Source organism: Hyperoodon ampullatus, assembly GCF_949752795.1.
Source record: "Hyperoodon ampullatus genome assembly, chromosome: 3".
NCBI lineage: Eukaryota > Metazoa > Chordata > Mammalia > Artiodactyla > Ziphiidae > Hyperoodon > Hyperoodon ampullatus.
The window spans coordinates 139,374,866-139,388,079 of record NC_136916.1 but is presented as its reverse complement, the minus strand read 5'-3'; the positions used below and the strand labels follow the sequence as shown (position 1 = coordinate 139,388,079).

General features: G+C 51.7%; 1 protein-coding gene across 1 annotated transcript; it reads left to right on the top strand.

The window, feature by feature from the left end:
* Positions 1 to 8,422: 8,422 nt before the first annotated feature.
* Positions 8,423 to 11,692, top strand: LOC307050214 (homeobox protein SIX1; the record flags this gene model as incomplete). The annotated part of the gene is made up of 2 exons (XM_079700098.1): positions 8,423 to 8,982; positions 11,060 to 11,692. 2 exons carry the CDS (start codon positions 8,423 to 8,425, stop codon positions 11,352 to 11,354), a joined length of 855 nt encoding a protein of 284 aa, XP_079556224.1. The 3' UTR covers positions 11,355 to 11,692.
* Between the last annotated feature and the right edge of the window lie 1,522 nt (positions 11,693 to 13,214).

Sequence of the window (13,214 nt, the reverse complement as noted above, 5' to 3'; positions counted from 1 at the left end):
CTAAGGCCGCAGCTGGAGAAGCTGTTGCCAGGCTGTGGGCTGAGAATCCGCTATGCCACCCTCGCCCCTCCCCGCCGCGCGTCCCTCACACCCGGGGCTCGGCCGGGCAGATATTCTTTTCCTTTCTTTTTTTTTTTTTTTTTGTTTGTTTCGGTTCCTGCCGGCCAGGCATCCTTTGCCAGGAAGACAGCGCCCTCTCTCTCCTCCCACCGTGCCCGCCGCCGGCCTGCACCCCCTCCCAGCTTCGCTGACCTCCCCTCGCCTCCTTCTCGCCCCCGCCCTCCTCGGCCCTGTCCCTTCCTTCCTTACGCCCCTACGCCTCTCGGCCCCCAGAACCAACCAGGGGAACAACCCGAGAGAATGGCGGGCTCCGAAGCCTTCTCAAGTCTGGGCCACTGGGCCGGCTCCGCCCGAGCGCCCAACCTCTGGCTGTAGAACTGGGCGGAGCCGTCCCCGGCGCAGACGCGGCACCCGAGAGCTCGAGCGCGGCCCCGGGGAGGGGTTCTTGGCGCGGGCGGCGGGGCGTGGGTTCGCCCGGCTCTCGCAGGCTGGGCACAGCGGGCCGGCGGGCGGGGCCCCGAGTACGCTGCGCGGCGAGCTCTCCCCCCGCGCCGGCGCACACCTGGCAGAGCAGCTTACCGGGGACCCCAGAATGCGCCAGCGAGAGGTTGACGCGGGCCTGCAAGCAGGGTGACGGGTGGGGGTGGCGGGTGAACTTGAGTAGAGGTAAGGAAAACTCCTACAGCCTTGCTCCAAGCCCTAAAAGCGCCCCTCGCGGCCCGCCGGCTGCCTGGAAGCCTCACCCTGCCGGCTTCCATCAGGGCTGCTCCAAGTACAGCAACGATGTTGGAAATGGTTGCAAAATCCAAGTCCAGACGGGTGGGCGAGACGCGCGGAGGGGCATGCGTGAGTGGGCACCCTCCACCCCGTATTTAATTCTCCACAGCCCAGAGGACTGCTACTTCAGACAAATGCCGCGTGGCCCATTCGGGAGCAGAGGCAGTCAAGCTTCTGTCCGCGAAAACCTGGATTCTTTAGAACCCAAACAATGTTCTCGTATGGGAATGCAGAAACATGTTCCATGGCGTGGATTTGCACCGACATAGAGAGAGGCCTGAAATGCTCCCCTTCCCCTCCTAACCGTTCCCGGCGCCCGGGAGCCACAGGGGGAGTTCGCCTCAAGCTCACCCGGCTGCAGAGCGCAGGCGGCTCCCAGAAATGCACTAATTGAGTCACAAACCACCGGCTGCCCCTAACAAAGCGAACCGTCTCGGCAGCTCAGCGCCCAATTTGTCCGCAGCACTTTCTTCCGCAATTCAGAAGCATTATCTTGTTTTTAAAAGTATCTCGGCAGAAACGTGGCAATTATCCTGGGCTCAGGTTACGCTAAATGGCTTTAGGCTGAGAAATGGAAGAATATAAATGCCGCGAAGGTGGCGATCGGTTTTCTGCCGGGCCTGTACGGGGGTAGGGAGGCGAGCGAGAAGATTTCGGCCAGGGAGAGGGAGGTGCGGCGCAAGTTCCCACTCTTGGTTCTCTTTCCCAATGGCACCAACCAGAAAAAACTGTTGGGCCTTTATCCCTAGAGGTTAAGGATTCAGAGCGATGATCTCCTTCAGAGATCTGGAGAGAAGGGGTCATATCCCGACAAGACAGGGCCAAGCTTCTGGCCTCGGCTTTGGGTCAGGAACAGGTTGGGAGCTTCAGGCATTGCTGGGATAAGGAAGTTAAGAGAGGTCAAGGGTCAGAGGGAGAGATGAGGAAGAATCCAGTTTCGGGACAACTACACTAAAATTGGAGAGGGAGAATGGCACTGGGAGAAAACTGCCATGAGGAAAGAGGAGCCGGCCCTGATGACTGAGGGGAGGCGTTCACTCCTGAGCGAGGGGCAGGCCTGGCCCGGGAGCCCTGGCGGACGCTGTAAGGTGGGAACCCTGAAGAACTGGAGAGGCCCAGAGACCACGAGGCGTCTCCGCACCAAGGGAAAAAACAAACAAACAAAACAAACAAACACAGAAAACCTCTAAGAATCTTCATCTCGGTCCACCAGGATGAGTTTGGGCCTGGAAAATGGGGAGAAAAGAAAAGAGAGAGTAGCAAAAGGCGTTGGGGTGCCGGCTCCCGGCGGGCAGACGCCTTGCTCGCCTCAGCCGCCCAGCCTGTAGTGGTAGCCACGCTGTGCGCGTGTCTCTTTCCCCTTCTGCTCAAACCAGCCCCCACATCTTGAAGTAATCAGCAGCCGAGAAGGGACTCGTCCCCCTGGCATCTCAGGTTAAAGAAGGAGGTCCAGGAAAATGTGGTAGAGCCATTACAAGAAACCCGAGCCGCAGTCATCAGGGACTCCAATTGCCATCGCATTAGGATTGATTAGAGACCAGCAGTACCGTAATGACCCGGAAAGAGGGGCAGCCGGAGATTATTAATATCAGAATGTGGCGGAGAGGGGAGGTGGGTGAAGGGAAGGAGGGAAGAGCAAAGTGAGGAGGGAGAAGTTTTAAGTTACTAGGATTTATATATAAGTTCCGGCTTACCTGAGGAAACCAGATAGTCAGTGAATCACGCAAACAATAAATCTAATTCCATCTAAAATTTCACGAAGCCTGATTATTTGGGGGGGGGGAGGAAATCAATGTGAAAATCAGGCCAACATCTAGTTTTTATAAATACGTGTTATAAACTTATTTTAAGAATCTAAGTGAAGAGATGGGGAGGAGTGCTGGATGTTCACTTTCCTTACCAATGGGTCCCTACAAAAAGACTTAGGGAGGGCATTTTTGAATCATTTTGGATCTTCTCTCAAGGGCTATGGGGCAATGGAGTGGACATTTTCGCAGAGTCTGCAGAGGAATAATAAACCAAATTTTAATTGAAACAGTGATAACTGTGTAGTGATTTTTGTTTTTTGTTTTGTTTGAGACAGGAACGATCAGGATCCCTAAGAGATGTAGAGAAGAGAGTGGTTTGTCTCCTTCCTCGGACTATGAGCCAAAACAAATCAGCCCCTGATGGTCTGGGCTGAAACGCAGCTCACTGGATAATTAACTCCATCTTTCCAGTCCACCCTAACTGTTTATTTAGTGTCACCCTGCATTACCATCACTAGCACTTTCCTCTGAACAGGAGGAGCTGCAGGCTTTCACCTCCCAAAAGGAAATTCTTCTTAGCTTAGACAGATGCAGTATACAGGATGTACATTAGCTGACAAAAAAGTTGATTGGAAATTCAGTGGAAGATAAGAACTCTTGCCCTGAGGTAATATTAATAAAGCAAAGGAGGCAAGAGTGTCTTAGGTTCTTAAGAACACATTCTTACAACACTCTCCTTCACTTTCCAGAAAGGTGCTTGGCATCTATCTAATGTTGAGTGGTGTCTTCTGACTCAAATCTGGCAGTTGGCAAGTCTCTGGGCCTGAGCCTTCACAGAGCGCAGCTTAAATCTGCCCTTTCCCCCCCAGGTGGCCAACCCACCTTCCTCAGTCCTCCATGGGTGCCCTCACCTTTTTAACCGCACCACCACTCAGTGTGGCGGGTCCCCAGCAGCTGAGCCAGACGCCCCTGCCCGGACTTCAGAGTCTACTCGCCCTGCGCTGCCTGGGTGCCCGATATCAGCACAGCACGCTCTGTGAGACCTCACAGCTCCTGGTCCTGGGGAAACAGGCACAGGCGCCAAGAGTCGTGAGGAAGGGAGAGGAACGAGAGAGAAGGAAAAAAGAAAAAGAGAATAGAGGGATCCAGATAGAGAGGAGAGGGTGTGGCGTGAGAGAGACAGAGAGAGACAGAGAGAGAGAGAAACGCGGAGAAGAATGAGAATGAGGCAGCGAGGGACAGAGGGTGAGATGGAGATAAGAGAGAATAAAAGAGAGAATGAAGGAATCAGAGGTTCACACACACAGAATGAATGAGCTTCCTCTTTCAGACTGAAAAGAGAGGATGAGGTAGAAAGAGACACGGAGAGAGACCAGACCTGGGGACACACACAGAAGGAGAGGATAACCTCTCCAAACACACACACTCCAGCACTGTCGCCGTCCAATCTGAGTTCCCTCGCGGCGGTGTGTCTCAGCCTTTCTCTCTCCTCTCTCTTCCTTCCCCGACCCCGGAACAATGTGGAGACTGTATTTTCAGGAGCCGCGCGGGGCGGCACGGTTTTTAGCAGCAAGCTGGGCTCGCAGCCCGCTCTGTTTGTCCAGGTGTGGGCAGGGGGCGGCAGCCTCCCGGCGTCTTGGGCTGCCGCTGCGTTTTCGCACCAAGGAAGCGGGAGGCTCTGCTCGCATGCTTCCCGCTTCCAGGAGAAAACTCCCTCCCTACCTCCATACATAAATATATTAGGGGAACAGACAAATCTTCATTGTTCAGAAATAAGCCAAGGAGGCCGGCCGGCTCCCCTTGGCCCGGCCAAGCGAGGCTGGAAGGAAGGGAGGGAGAGAGAGGCGGGGGCCGCGCGGATCCGGTGTCACGTTGCAGATTCCCACTAAAGATAACGAAACGTGATCTATTTTTCAGAACAGCAAGTGGATGGGAAAGAACCTTGACAACACAAAACTCATTTACTAATGGACTGGTTTTGGGTTTCTCTCCTTTGGGTCCGCACATCGCCCTGCCTGAGCCCTCGGCCTATTCAGAGCTCGTGGGGAGCAGCGTCCCCCAGGAGGCAGGTGGGCGGCTGCTCGGGTGCCGCGCCGCCATCGGAGCCCGGGATCCCGAGGGTCGAGGGCACCTGGAGTTTCCGACCAAGTAGAGGAAAAAGATGGACGTTGTCACTTCAGCCAGGATTTGGGGAGTCTTCTCACTGCCCCAGAGCGACGACGCTAATTTATTGAAGAGACACCTCCCGAAGCCTTTCCCTTCCAAATATCTTTAGGTAGAGTAGAATCCCCGCTGTCGTTCTTAATGGCAAAGGATTTCCGAGAAAGCCGGCTGGGAGCCTCAAAGCATCTCGCTCTAAGCCAGAAGGGAAACAAGTGGGTCCCAGCCAGAGGTTTTTGAACCAAGGCCTTATGTCAACCCGACCGAGAAACCCCAGCACCAACTGGTGCCTCTGCATTGACCTTTCCATAAACCAGGTGTGCGCACCCGGCCGTTACCTGCACGGAGGGAGGCACAGGAGAGCAGAAACCTGGTGTTGGGAGCTCCTTTCCAGCCGCGTTACCCTCGGGAGCCGCGAAGCGGCGAGGGCAGCAGCTAGAGTTGCTCGTTGCCTTTAAATCTCCGCCGCATCTCTGTTTTCTTGTGATTTGCATTGACAGCAAAAGGTTTTAAGTTACTAGAACAACTCAAACCTTTCTGTGTGCGATTTAAAATGGATCATTTGGTTTATGTGGTTTGTAAATTCATGTCATTTTACCTCTTTTAGTGGTTTTCAGTGAAAGGTTCCATTTTGGGAAACCTTATATATCTGAGCCAATAATTAACATTTATAACGATTGGTTCCCCTAACCGAGGGATTGAAATAGCAGGTAGGCTCGTTGGTACAAAGCGAAAGGCACTTTTCCTTTCTAGTCACGCGATCTACTGGATTGAACGCTAGGAGAAAGGCTGGCGGGCCCGGGCACGGCCTCCAAGGACGAGCACCACATCACATCAACCCCGGTGCCCGCAATCGCGGCATCCACACGGTCGTCTTCCCAGTTGTCGCCAACGTCTAGTGCGTCTTGATTCCTTTTGAAGAGAGATGAAAAGAAGTGGGCAGGGAGGTCTGGAGGAAGCCGGAAAAAAGGTGGTCATATTGGTGTCTAATTGTCATCTCTCTGCTCCCTGTAAATCAATACCTGCCCTTATTTGTCCAAGCTGTGCCTCATTTCCTTATACAAAATTGTTAATTATAAAGTACACCCCATACTCAATTTACCGTTTGTCTTTTAAGAGACTTGGTTGTACTTACAGACTCCCGCCCCCCCCCCTCCATTCCTTTAACACACACACACATTGTAATTCTGCGCACTCGGCTCCAGACTTTAGGGCATTAACTGATTTTTTAGAGCCGAGTTTAAGCCTCCGTTCCAGTCCTCACACAGCTGCCATGTCAATAAGGACTGTTCCAAGCAGAGACGTTCCTTCTGGCAGGACACTGCAGCTCCTCAAGACTTCATCTGAAACATCATGAGCACTAAAATAAGACCGCCAGGGAAAATTACCAGACACATGGGCTTGGGCTCAGCTTTGCCAGGTTTCCAGTTTAGAAAGTAAGTCATTGGGCACACAGTGTGGTAGGGGCTCTTTTGAAATAATATGCACCCATTAAATGCATTTAAAAATAATCCCAAACATATTGAAATATCAGCATCTATTTCCAAGGTCTAATTTCATGGGATACTGCAGGGTTTCAAAGATGCAAAAAGCATTGTTTGGGAGTTCAGTGGAGAAGCAGCTTCATGTCTACTCGGAGCCTCCTGAGAGACGGCTAGGGAGTGGAAACACTTCATGAGTTTAAGATGTACATTGCAGGGTGCATTGGACTGGGTGCATTATTTTAAAACCATATAAATAATACAAGGGGAAACAGACACAGTGCTTCTTCTTCCACTCCCACTATGTCTCAATATGTAAATGGTTCTGCGATGCTGGGCTCTTGCTGATGGTATCAAAACATATTTAAAGAAGACAAGCAAGTTTAAAGAACCTAGAGTTTGCTCCTTGCATTCACTAAGAGGAGACATTTAAATCAAAAGCATTTTTGAAGTGTACTTAAAATTCTGTTTTGAACTTATCTAATCAGAGATAAGTATAGTCATAAAGTCACTCTCCTTCCACTGTTTGGCTCCCCTTATCTCCACGCATTGTTCTTATCTCCTGCCAGTCTCAGCTCTGACAATAGATTATCTTTGTTTAGAGACGCTAATTGTTTTCAAAATCTTTTTAATAATTGCTTTGGAACAAGGTGTGCAAATGAGGCTTAAGATAATTACAGCTTCATTTGTTTGTGTAGTTTTAATAAGCATTCTCCACACATACACAAAATAACAGATGATAGGACTGAAACTGCAAGACATCTCTCATTCCCTGGCAGTAAAATAGGCCAGCATTGCAATCTACACACACACATACACACACACACACACACACACACACACACACACACACACCCCTCTTTATTTAATCTTCTTGGAGCCGCTGTCGTTCTCGCTTTGAGGGCAGTGTCCCTCTCAGAACAGGGCAAGGATTATGTTACAACCAGAGGGCTATTGGAGCCGGACACAGTTTTATTTAATTTACACCCCATCCAGCGCCTTTCGCGCGAGGTTCCCAAAGCATTTTTGCTAATAGCAAGTAAATCTTCTCGGCATTCCTCGGTAGCAGAGGTGGCCTTGGAAAATGCAACCGCGCTAATGGGGAAACCGAGTCCAGAAGCCTGCCCACTTAAACCATAGAACATTAAGATACCAAATCACAAATGAACCCTCGGCATCTCTATCTGCTCAGCAACTATGTTCTACACAACTCTTTGCGTGGTCCTAAATAGTCGCGGCCTTTTGAGAATGAGGGAAGCGCTATACAGCCGGGAGTATCTGTGCCTTTTGGAGGGCGGTGGGGGCAGGAGGGAAGAGAGGAGGAAATTAGGTTTGGCTCCTGGAGCTGAAGCCAGCCGGGAGAGAAGCCATTCTTCCAGCGGTTGCAGCCCGGAGCACTGATCTGCTCTTGTATTATTTATCGCGTTCCATAAGCTATTCATCAATCCATTACTTATTCATTCCAACATTAAGGTAATTAAATATGAGCTCACCGGGAAAGGGCAAGTCTGCAAGGGACAGAGACAGGGTATGGAGGGAGAGGAGGCGAATCAGAAGTTCTGGAGTCATTGATTTGTGCAGAGATGTGCGCGGCTGCCCTTAGGTGACACTGCAGAGGGGGCTCACTTTTCAAGGTCCTGACGCGCTCACCCACTCCCACCACCCCCGTCCCGGGGAAGCACCGCTCCCCCCCCCACCCCCGCTCGCTTCCCACCGCTCGCGGTCCCCCTCCTCCCACCACTCCCTATCCCTCGCTGCACAGCCTCGCCCTCCCCGCGCGGGGCGGCGCGGCCTCACGGCCCGGCCTGGCGGCGCGCGGGCTGGCCAGCCCCGGATAGGCGCCGCCCGCAGCCAATCAGCGCGCCGGGGACGCTGCGCGCTTTAAGGCAGCTGCGGGGAGAACAGAAACCAAGTTCCCCGGCAACAAGCAGCATCCACCCGGCGGGAGGCCGGAGCCAGCGAGGCCCGAAAAGCTGCAGAGTGAGCCGGACGCTCCTTGTCCAGCGCGCGTCCTACTCCTCCTCCACTAACTCGGCCGCCCGTCCCCAAGTCTCGACTCGCTCTTTAGCCTTCGCAAAGCCTAGGGAGGGGGTTAGGAGCAGCCGCGGCCCCCTCTCTGCGGCTGCCTCCTCCTGCTTTTTCGGCTTTCCTCCCTGCCGCGTGCGCCAGGGCAGTGCGCCCCGGCAGGCCCCAGCCATGTCGATGCTGCCATCGTTCGGCTTCACGCAGGAGCAAGTGGCGTGCGTATGCGAGGTTTTGCAGCAAGGCGGGAACCTGGAGCGCCTGGGCAGGTTCCTGTGGTCGCTGCCCGCCTGCGACCACCTGCACAAGAACGAAAGCGTGCTCAAGGCCAAGGCCGTGGTCGCCTTCCACCGCGGCAACTTCCGCGAGCTCTACAAGATCCTGGAGAGCCACCAGTTCTCGCCTCACAACCACCCCAAGCTGCAACAACTGTGGCTGAAGGCGCACTACGTGGAGGCCGAGAAGTTGCGCGGCCGGCCCCTGGGTGCGGTGGGCAAATATCGGGTGCGCCGAAAATTCCCGTTGCCGCGCACCATCTGGGACGGCGAAGAGACCAGCTACTGCTTCAAGGAGAAGTCGCGGGGCGTGCTGCGGGAGTGGTACGCGCATAACCCCTACCCCTCGCCGCGTGAGAAGCGGGAGCTGGCCGAGGCCACCGGCCTCACCACCACCCAAGTCAGCAACTGGTTTAAGAACCGGAGGCAAAGAGACCGGGCCGCCGAGGCCAAGGAAAGGTACGCGGAGTGATTCCCACTGATCGGGCGACCCCGGGAAGCCTTCCTGTCCCCGCCGCCCCTTACCGCCCCCGCAGGCACCAGCCACCGTGTCCACCCAGCCGGCCGGAGCCCTCCGCCGGGCGGCGCCCAGGCTTCCGCGGCACTGCGGCGAAAGTTCGTGAACTCTGAGATCGCTTGCTAGGGGTGGGGCGGGGGGGGCTCATCTGATTTAAGCGTCCGCGCGTGGGTTTCCTTGGATGTGAGTGTCGGGAAATGTTGGCGCTAGGTTTGTTTTTCATGCCTCCTTGGCTGGCTGGGGCGAGGAGTGGCGGGTGGAGAGTGAGTTTCTAGATCAGCTTAGAAGGGCAGTGTTGATTGGTATCGCGTGGAGAGGGGTTCGCTGGGGGCTGAGGGTCTCGAACCTCTCTCCTCTTGCTCCCGGTGAGGGTGGAGCTGGCCTGAAACTTCTTCTCAGCCTCCACTCCCGCCCCGTCCTTCAATCGCTCTGTCCTGGTAGTCTTCTGGGTGAGAGGTCGCTTCATTCCGCACTAGCTGTACAAAGGGAGGAGTCTTTCAAAAGAAATCCACAGAAAAGAGAGCTTTGGGAGAGTTGGCGCTGCATTTACTCCCTGGCGCCCCGAGCCCAGAAAAGATTGCTCCTCGTCGGCTCCCTCGCGCCTGGCCGGGAGCCGAGGCTGGTCAGTCCTGCTGTCCGCGCCGCCCCCCGCCCCCCTCCCCGGGTAAGGAAGGGGTCTCCAGTCGCGGACTTCTCTCGCCCCAGAGCTCAGAAGGCAATATTTTTTTAACCTGTCTCTGCCCCCGCCCTCCTCACGCCAACACACCCGGCCACCTGGCCCGGCTCCACTCGTTTGCTGTAGAGTTTCCGACCGAGATTCGGAAGAGCGTGTGGGAGGCGGCGGCGGCGGCGGCGGCGGTGGGGAGAGCGCTTCGGGGAGCCGGGCAGTTTGGGGGAAACCTAAGCTCCCGAGTCGGCTGGGTTTCTTTTGTTCGCTTCGGAGCCTGGGGGCCGAAGATGTCGCCGCCTTTTTCCCCTCTGGGTGGAAAAGCAGAGTCTGGATAAATTCAGCTGAAATGAACTCTCTGGGAGAGAGAGACTGCGAGAGATGGGGAGAGAGTTGGGGAGACAGGCGGGCCCCGCGGTGAGGAGGACGGCCGAGCCCTCTGAAGGCAGAAGCGCCGAGGGCTACAAGACCCTGCAGTTCACCAGCACCGAGCGCCCAGACTGAGACCCCGGTTCGTCGCACAGGCTCCGGCTGTGCGGGGTCGCGAAGTTCCCCTGTGGGGAATGGGTGCGCTGGTGTGGATGCCCGCAGGGAGTCTGAGAGAGGGCCGTGAGGGACTGCGGGCTGAGCGAGTAACACGGAGACAGGGACAGTACAGTTCCAGGTAGACGTTAGTTTCAAAAAGGCCGTCCTTTAAGCCAGGCCCGAGGGCCCACTCCCTGATGAAATCGGAGAGACTGGCTGCGCTCCCTGTGTTTACTCAGGTCACTGGGCCGCTCTGGACACCACTTCCCATGACCTGTCCTGTGTCTCTGAGACCACAACCTCCGGGCAGGGGCAGGGAAACTCGACGGTTAATCGTTTCCTCAGATGGGAACAGGACAATTGACTTGATTCACCACCAAACATCTGTTCATTGGGTGCTGTTCGTCCCCCGATCATTTTCTTCATCACCAACAATCATTTGTTGGAAGATTTTCAAATTTCGTTACTTCTAAATGTGGTACGTGTTGATAGGTATTTAAAAATAACTGCTTGAACAAAAATTTAAAAATAATTTTTGTGTTTCAAATAAGCCCTGCTGATCTGGCTTTCTAAAATCTGGAAGAGGAAAGGAGCTGGCTTCCCAGGAGCTCTGTCCGTAGCTCCCCATTTCTCAAGTCTCTGCTGCCTCTTCATTTCCCCTAGGACCCTTGGGGATGGGTGAGAGGGCAGAGCTTCTCCATTTGGGTCAATGACTGATTGCACAATGGCCCTTTCCTCCTTCCAGCTCCCCTCCCTCCATCTCACACTTTTTTTAACTTACTTTTTTTTTTTTTTTTAACCATATGGTGTTGTCCTCTATTTCTTAGGGAGAACACTGAAAACAATAACTCCTCCTCCAACAAGCAGAATCAACTCTCTCCTCTGGAAGGGGGCAAGCCGCTCATGTCCAGCTCAGAAGAAGAATTCTCACCTCCCCAAAGTCCAGACCAGAACTCGGTCCTTCTGCTGCAGGGCAATATGAGCCACGCCAGGAGCTCAAACTATTCTCTCCCAGGTTTAACCGCCTCTCAGCCCACCCACGGCCTGCAAGCCCACCAGCATCAGCTCCAGGACTCTCTGCTGGGCCCCCTCACCTCCAGTCTGGTGGACTTGGGGTCCTAAGGGGGAGGGATTGGGGCCTCGAAGCAGCGACTAGGGACACTTGTAAATAGAAATCAGGAACATTTTTGCAGCTTGTTTCTGGGGTTCTTTGCGCATAAAGGAATGGTGGACTTTCACAAATATCTTTTTTAAAATTCAAACCCAACAGCGATCTCAAGCTTAGTGCCCTCTTCTCTCCAACTCTTTCCACTTTTGCATTATTTCCCCCTCCCAGTGTGGAGATCAGGGAAAAGAAAAAAAAAAAAAAAACCCAAACAAACAAAAATATCCAGTCACCCAGTCTTGGTTCTGGGCAACCTGTGTTCCTGCTTCAGTAGCCTTTCTTTTTTCTTTTTCTTTTCTTTTTTTTTTCCCAATGAATGGGAATTACAAATCAACTGGATTTTAATTATTTCATTTTAATTTATTTATGGAAAAATGTTTTGAGAAGAGGAAAAGGAAATGAAAACGAGAGAGAGAGACAGAGAGAGAGAGAGAGGAGATCAAAATAGTGAAAAGATCCTCCAGCCTGGGAGGAACTGGTTGCATTCTTAAGGTGAATAGGAAAAATACGATCTTATGACTTTTTTTTGATGGGGAAAATTAAGTTTACATTTTCATATTTAGTGTTAAACAATTTTATGTAGATTAAAATGAAAGAACAGTATTAGGGGAAAAAACAAGTGCCTAAATGTCTTAATGCTCTCTATGTGAGGCAGTTAGAAATAGAAGTGACCATTAGTAATACAAATACTTCTGTCAAATTTAGTGGGGGATTTTGGTTGTTGTTTGTTTTCTTGGGTTTTTTTTATGGCAAACTTTAAAAATGTACCAGTGTGAAAAAACACTTTCCTGAATGCCATTACTTCTCATGCCCTTGAAGCTTTCTTATCTGTAGCCTACTCCTGTTAAGGGTTTCTCCTGTTCCTAGTTTCTAGCTTGCAAAAATAGGTAACAAATCTAGCAACCTGGTATTTGTTACTAAAACAGCATGTGTTTTCAGGTTTCTTTTCTATTGTACCTAAACCAGTCTAAATTAAAACTTAGTAGAACACCAGGAGTACTGATTCTGTTTCTGAAAGGTGAGTTGTGTATTGCTGTCATTGGGCCCTCCCCATTTTTTTAAACGAATAGTTTTCTTGCTTTCTTACTTAATGGTGGTTATGAATTGCAGGGTACTTTGAAGGCCATCCCCTGAACCAGGAGTGGTGACTGAGTTAATTATATGACAGAAAAAGAGTGAATTTAGCTTTGGGGTATTTATTTATTTTTTTATTATTTAGAGATGCAGTTTTGTTTACCACTAGCTCTTCTCCACATCATTCGTATGTTAGCTCTTTTGTATTATTAACAAATTTATGACAAGACTGTGAAAGTAAAATAATTTATCTGCTTGGGGGGAAAAAAAAGGGAACTTGTACAAGGATAGCAACATTGTGAATTACTCTGTACAAATAGAAAGCAGACCAACAGGACAGGAGTTCTTTGCGGTGCTGCCTGATAGTGTCCAGAAAAATCCCAGTAATCATGTAGGCTCCAAATTATTTTTGCCTGGGGCAAAAATGATGTATCTTTGTATTTAGCTTTTAAAATTAGTGAAACAAATGGCATTATTTATTAAAATTCTACTCAGGATAACAGGATTGGCTTGCTTGTGCTTTGTAAAATATTACTCCCCAGAGGAAGTCTATTTTCTGACATGACAGTTTCATAATTTTGATTTTTCTCCATCTGTGTCACCATTAATATATTCATTTCTTTCTTACTCTTTCCTATCTTTCCTGTCCTGATCTAGAAGTGGGGGTGGGAGGTGGGGAGATTAAGGCCTTCTTATTATGAGTTTTTTTTTTTTTTTAATGCTAAATGGCTGTGACTGAGTTC